Source organism: Anguilla rostrata, chromosome 19 (genome assembly GCF_018555375.3).
Source record: "Anguilla rostrata isolate EN2019 chromosome 19, ASM1855537v3, whole genome shotgun sequence".
NCBI classification, from domain to species: Eukaryota; Metazoa; Chordata; class Actinopteri; order Anguilliformes; family Anguillidae; genus Anguilla; species Anguilla rostrata.
The window spans coordinates 6,843,056-6,850,519 of record NC_057951.1 but is presented as its reverse complement, the minus strand read 5'-3'; the positions used below and the strand labels follow the sequence as shown (position 1 = coordinate 6,850,519).

The window sequence follows — 7,464 nt, the reverse complement described above, 5'->3', positions numbered from 1 at the left end:
ACCTCCCCACTTACGTCATCACGTCTACCGTAAGAACAGTGAAATACGCGCATCTCTGATTTCCGGCATGGGAAAACAATGCCTCTGGCTATTCGAAACAATTTTTTTTTGTTTTGGCAAGCACCAGCACCATGCAAATAAAGCTGTTATTCAGAGGAAGTAGCATTCTGGTTTGAATGAGAGTCAACGTGATTAACCCCAAACATCTCGCAAGTAAAACCGATCTTTTGCATACTTGACTGGTAATTCATAGGTGGTCAAGGAAGTAGGCTATTGGAACAAGAATATGAATATGACAAAACAGGTTCTAACAAGACCAACTTAAAACCTAGTATATGACTGGACCGAACCGGCCAATGTCACAGACGTGCGCGGTGTAACTTTATCACTCACTCAGTCAGTCAGTCAGTCACAGACATTTGTCTGTGACTGACTGACTGAAGAAGTAGGCCTACATTGTAAAACACCAGGCTGGCCAGTGGAGGATGGGCTCCCCGTCTACAGCCGGGTTCCTTTCGAGGTTTCTTCCCATTGGGTAGTTTTTTCTCACCACCGTTTGAGGGTTTTCTTCCTAATGGGAGTTTTTTTTACATGTACTTTCTATTTAGGGGTTCTGGCCTGGTGTTTGCTTTGTTTTCTCTGTTTCTTGCCTTACTACTCGCGTCTTTGTGACAGTTCTCTGTAAAAAAAAAAAAAAAAAAAAAACGCAATACAGATAAAATAAATTGAATTAAAACAAGCAAGGGAATTAAATATATCCTGTCAATTCAGTATAACGTTAAATTAACAAGTAACTGCATGTGATTTGCGACCGGCTATCAGTGTGTATGTGTATATACAGTATATAGCTACTATACAACTGATGATCACAACCAGGAGTCATTTTTTTTATTCATGCGTTCACTCTCACTGTCTCCGTTCTCCGTTGTGAATGCACAAATGCCGCTAGATGGCAGTCCATTCCCACATCACAAAGCGCAATGCATTATTGTTATGCAGGGAGATCCCGATCACGCTACTCTATTTTCAAAGGGTGCAGAAGTTCTTGTCTGTACTGTCATTGTGGTTATTTGTCTTTAGAAACCTTTATGAAACTCTTACGTAACTCTTGTGTTGAGAGTTGTTGGACGTAATGGACATATTGTGCCCTCTTAAAATTGGGCCTTATTTAAAACGGAGACCAAAATTTCATAAATATTAGCTGGAGCACAGATATACAGCTATTGTTATGAAGGGAGTGTGCTGTTCCCATAGCGGTCACACTAGCACGTTTCCTCAAATATCTGCATTTTTAAAAATCTGTTGCAGAGTTCAGAAACATCAGTGTGCATGTCAATGTCCTGTACAGAAGGTGACATCACCCACTGGATTATAAACAAGACTGTGTTTAGGTCCCCTGGATGAGCACCTTGGTCTTTAGCCAAGCAGTTAGTGGTGTGTGTGTGTGTGTGTGTGTGTGTGTGTGTGTGTGTGTGTGTGTGTGTGTGTGTGTGTGTGTGTGTGTGTGTGTGTGTGTGTGTGTGTGTGTGTGTGTGTGTGTGTGTGTGTGTGTGTGTGTGTGTGTGTGTGTGTGTGTGTGTGTGTGTGTGTGTAACAGCCATCTAAGGCCATTGTTTGAAACCTGCAGCTCGATTACTCCCCACTACATCATTACTGCTCGTATTTGTTTTGACATAGATCTGGTGAAACAGCATTTTTAACTGACATGAGGTGCAGCAAAGATATTTTTCAAGACAATTCCATTGCAAATGCAAACAGTATAGCTAGCAGCAATTAAAAAGGAATGAGGCACATATATTGCGTGCATCATTTTCATGATTGGAAAATCGTATTTGCAGTGGCCCAAACGTACTACTTTTCATTTATTTATTTTTTTTTTTACATTCGCCACATTGACTTGATATTTTAAGGGTGACACAATTTGTTAAGGGCAACAAGGACTAGAATCACTCTTCAACACAAAACAGTTCTACACCTGTCTCTCAACATTAGGACTCGTTTACAGGGGCCCGGGACAAGAGGGACACTGCCAAAGAACACGCCCTTTAGCCGCGCTCTTCAGTTTCGGCGACTAGACACAAAATTAAGATCACTCGCTTTTATTCATTTCTCTTTATTCACACGCAAAGTTTTGGATTCTACATTGTACAGTTGCCTTTGGGTTTTTCCACCACAGAAAACACAAGCGGTCTCTGCCCTGTTGATGGTTCTTGCTGCGTTCCTTTTAATGAGAACCAGCTGCTGTCCTTACGTCAGTTCATTGATAGTTCATGGGAAACTAGGAGATCTCAAGTACTTGTGTTTGAATTAATAGAAAGTACCAAAAAAAAAAAGGTTAAGATATCTATGTACATTTGTTAAATACAAGAATAATATTTATTTTTCATGACATAGAAATAAGAATAGTTTTGTGGAAATCCGAAAGATGCTATTTTATCATGTAAAAGCATGTAACAACATACATTGTCAGTTGCATGAACTTAGATCGCAGCGATCAGAAACTGTACATTTCTCTCAAACGATAATTATTGCAATGGTTTGTAGAATATTGTCAAATAGGTTCAAGTTTTTCTGTGCCATGAATTATTTTGGCAAAACGGTTCGATTTTTAGATAGATGACACATTTCAAGATTTTGTTTTACACATTATGAAAACTGTTGACTTGTTTAAACGCTAGACAAAAACATTCAGAGCTGAAGTAAATAAACAGCTTACAATTACAGACTTAAAATTGCCTATTTTGATTAATATTATTTCTATATCATGTTACATTGGTATAGTGTGTATATGTTTTACTCCTTACAAGTACTACCAGTGGATAATAGTATTATTAATGATAAACATAAAACAGACAAAGACAGGCGACTCGCTCTCCTTGCCATCTGGTTGAATGGTTCTCGCTCGTCCCTACCACAGAGCTTCTCCACTCTAGCTCCCCGATGGTGGAATGAACTTCCTGTTCCTCTCAGTCATTGCCCTTCTTCTGCCATGGGCTGAAAATGCATCTCTTCAGACTGTACCTGGACTAACTATCACTACTCTGCAGGGCACTCCCAATCTAGAATAGCTCTTATGACTTGTATCCTAATGTGTTTGTGTAGCACTTTCGCGTTACACTTGTACCTCCACATAGCACTTATATTGCACTTGTACCGTTATCTTGATGTTGCAGCTCGTTCTCATGCCTCCTAGTTTGACTTACCATAACTTTCTATCCTAGCCTTATGCTTACTGTGTGAACTGGACCTAATGAGTATTGTACCTTATCTGAACTGTTTTTTAGTTTCAATGACCTTCGGTATGCACTTATTATACGTCGCTTTGGATAAAAGCATCTGCCAAATGTAATATATCATGTACTTTCTTTCTTCTTGAAAAATTCATGTACAAAGAATCAGTAAAGTTTAAGGAGGACTGATGATTATATGTGGGATGTAATTTAATCCTCTCTATCCACATGCCCTGGCCTGGACACCCACTGCAGGTTTTAAAGTTGTTACTCTGCACTTTGTTGTTTACACAGTGAGCTTGTTCTCTTTTTGGGTCTTGACTGGATGCTGATTTTTGAGGTGGGAACAGGAGCGACCTGGGACCCCAAGGCCACCTGGGACCGGGGGTCACCACTCCTAATCGTGAAGGGATCGTCATGGGTTACAGCGTTTGTGTTCCAAAGCAAACCCACGAGGCCCTTGGTCAAGCCAATTCAATTATATATGGTTTTTACGGAGACACTGTCACAAAGACGCTTTACAGAGGAAACCGGAAAAAAAACCAGGCCAATGGGGAAAAAAAAAAAAAACACTCAAACTGTGGCGAGGAAAAACTCCCCTATGGGATGAAATCTCTGTAAGAATCGGGCTATAGAGGGGGAGCCCATCCTTCACTGGGCTAGTATGGGCTTTCCTTTCGGCCACTTGGCACAACAGCACCGAGCGAGCTTTCCAGGGCCTGATCGGACTTGAGGGAGCGGCAAAAATCGGCTCGGCAACTCTAACCCGCCTAGCCATTAACACGGAGGAAACCGAAGGGGAGAAGGAAGAGGGAAAGTTCCAGAAGGGCCAAAGGACTGCGAGGAGCCCCGAAGGACGCCAGGCAGCACAGCGCCACCAGGGGGCGCCATGCCTGCCGTCAGGTGACGGCCATGTTCTGGCTCCCGTCCGGCGTGAGGAACTGCACCTTGGGCACCATCAGGGCCGAGTTGCTGCGGCGCATGGAGCCGGTCTTCCGCACCGAGTTGTTGCGGCGCATGGAGTTGCGCTTGCGGAGCGAGTTCTGGTGCGAGAGCTCGCTCTTCTGCAGGGTCTGGATGAGGATGGAGGGCTTCTCGTCCAGCTCCCGGGCGCTGCACCGCGGCGTGGTCACCTTGACGGTGTTCCCGAACTTGGAGTAGTCGACGGAGTACACCCCGTCCTCCTCGGTGACGATGGGCACGAAGCGGTGGCCCCACTGGATCTCCTCGGTGACGTAGGAGGTGCGGGCCTGCGTGGTGATGCCGGTGGTCTCCACCACGCCCTCCAGGATGACGATCACCTCCAGGTCGCTGCACTGCAGCTCCATGGCGGAGAGGTCGTAGAGCGGGCTGTCGCGGTCGATGACGTGGCAGATGATGAGCGGCGCCAGCAGGAAGATGCTGTTGCTGGTGACGGCGCTCTCCGTGTGGATGTCGATCTGGTGGATGGGGATGACCTCGCCCTCGGGCGTGGTGGTCTTGCGCACCACCTGCAGGCGCACGGTGGCGCCGATGATCATGCTCTTGCGCAGGTCGCCCACGCGGAACATGAAGCACAGGCGGTTGTTGCGCACGGCGATGACGGCGTGGCGGCTGAAGATGAGGGTCTCGGCGCGGCGGTGCGACTGCGCCGTCTTCATGAAGATGCAGCCCAGCATGATGGCGTTGATGATCAGGCCCACGATGTTCTGCAGGATCAGGACCGCGATGGCGGTCGGGCACTGCTCCGTGATCATGCGGCCGCCGAACCCGATGGTCACCTGCACCTCGATGGAGAACAGGAACGCGGAGGTGAAGGACCTGCAGGGGGGGGAACAGAGAGGGTTCCCGTAGTGACCAGTTCACGCACGCATAAATGCACACAATGTAGACCACAAAGCATCTTTAACGCTCTGCAAAACAGGCAAACTTGCTGGTGTGTGATTGGCCGGCAGGAGCCGCTGAATAAAAGCAACAGCCCTGTGCAATCCAGGTTTGATGTCAGACAGCGGGGCCCACCCATGCAGGATTGACATTCCCCCTGAAGCTAGGAAACTCTGGTGGTTACTGGGGGTACTGCAGTTTAGTACACCTTTGCCAAAAAGCTGATTTGTAGTCCATTCAAACCATTCAAATTAACCCTGGCCACATTATACTATTTTGGACAGTACTTATAAATTTAAAAAATTTCTTCACACCAAGCCAGTTACTCTCCAGGGACCTATTTTTTTCTGAGAAACCCCCAGAAGATATAAGATTTTTTAGGTATCCGGTGGGCATTCGGGGGTTTGTGCTTAATCCAAAATAAAAAAATTAAAAACAAAAAACTCCGAAGTAGCTAGTACCATGATTTGTTTCCAGGTGCTGTACATATGAACAGATTCATTTTAAGGTCTGGAGGCAGAAAGTTGTTGTACAAGTTGCTGATATCCCAATCTCTAGTGTTTGAATAAAATAATAACTAATTATTATTACTTTTATTGTTATTGTTATTATAGTAGGCCTACTCTCCGAGGACTCGTAGCTCTTGAATGGAGGAATTTCACGTCAGTGGGACTCATCAATCATATAAAAGCACCCACCTGGAGTAGGCAATTACATTAAAAAAATGCTCAAATATCATTAAAAAATATTTTTTTTAAATATATATTGTAAACATTAATTGTTGAATTTGAGAATTAAAGTCCCACGTATATGTCAGAGGCCTCTTGCATTTACGTTTACTTTTGTGTAGACGATCTGGACATTGTTGAGACAATTGTTTAAACGGCATTGAACTTTGAGACAAAGCTCGAAGCTCGAGACAAATAGCCTACTACATAGGTACTGTCCGAATTGTTAATCCCGTTCCAACAAAACCACAGGCGCGCAACTTTACGTTTTACTTTTCTTCAACTTTTTGCACCTCAGGTATTGGCCGTAAATTAGCTCAATGTTATTTAAGGGAACCTGAAAGCCACACACAAATTTAATTTATCTATTTTAATTTTTTCAGAATTATACTCACTTGACATTAGTGACACACCACTGCTCGATGCCGCTCTCGCGGTGGGGATCCATGTCTCCGTGCGCGAACGCTACCAGCCACCACCCCATGCCGAAGAGAAGCCAGCTGCACAGGAATGTCATGGTGAATATCACCAACGTGAAGCGCCATTTCAGATCAACCAGCGTGGTGAAGACATCTTGAAGAAACCTTCCTTGCTCGCGGATGTTCTTGTGCGCCAAGTTGCAAGAGCCGTTTTTGGCGATAAAGCGGGCTTTGTTGACCCGGTCCCTGAATACGGGCTTGCGCGGCACCCGAGACGCGAGCCCCGGCAGCGCGAACTCTTCGGGGATGATGCTCTTCCTAGCCAGCATCTTTTTTTATTTTTTTACAAAAAGTTTTTTAACCGTTACACCAGTTAATAACCACAATACAAAACTTACTTAACTCAAATTTCCATATCGAGGGTTGTAGTCGTCTCTCATAAACTGGCCTGTAATTTAATTTTAATAACTGACGCGCAGAATAAATCCAACGCGAAAAACGGCTGGAATATAAAAATACCTTTTCCGAAATAATTATTCAGTATCATTTTATGCTTTTAATTTTTTTTTGCTTTGCATCAGTTGGATAACCGCATTACTGATATATAAAAAGAACTGCCTCATGAAGGTATTTATCCTTAACTTCCATTCCCGAAATGAACTCCACAGGACGCTTTCAAAAGAGTTTGAGGCAGCCGACGAGTCCGTGAAATTGTCCCGACTGCCCTCCAGTTCTTTTGACGTACAGATCATGGGCGGGATACCTTAGGCTTATGAAATATCAATTCTCAACGAGGAATCTCTCCGAATTCGCTAATAACGTATTAACATCACATATTTAAACTGTGTTATTTACGTGAATTGGGGGAAACAAACTTAAACATATTTTTTTTAATGGGAGATTAGCCTACTATTTATTATGTAAGACAAAACTTTTCTCGAATTGAGATACCTTATTTCATGTTTATTAGTATATGTCTTGTGATTTAAAAACAAAAAAAATTATACGGGGTATAGAAGAAATACATCTATAACAATAAAGGCAAGTCATAATTTACGGCTGTTCAGCAGGTGGCGTCCATGAGCAAACGATGGGGCCCTAGTATATGTTCGGTCTCGAGTTAGCCAAAAAAAAATCTAGACTGTGCTTCAAGCAGCTGACGGATATCAGCCGTCTGTCCCTGCTAATTCTGAAAAAATACTGTGTACTTTTTTAAGATATGCT

At 43.8% G+C, this 7,464-nt stretch overlaps 1 protein-coding gene across 1 annotated transcript; it reads right to left on the bottom strand.

The window, feature by feature from the left end:
- Positions 1-2,097: 2,097 nt before the first annotated feature.
- kcnj8 (potassium inwardly rectifying channel subfamily J member 8) lies at positions 2,098-6,976 on the bottom strand. The gene is made up of 2 exons (XM_064319601.1): positions 6,217-6,976; positions 2,098-5,030 (listed from the first exon to the last, which is right to left on the bottom strand). The coding sequence occupies exons 1-2, from the start codon at positions 6,567-6,569 to the stop codon at positions 4,130-4,132; spliced, it is 1,254 nt and encodes a 417-aa protein (XP_064175671.1). The 5' UTR covers positions 6,570-6,976; the 3' UTR covers positions 2,098-4,129.
- Between the last annotated feature and the right edge of the window lie 488 nt (positions 6,977-7,464).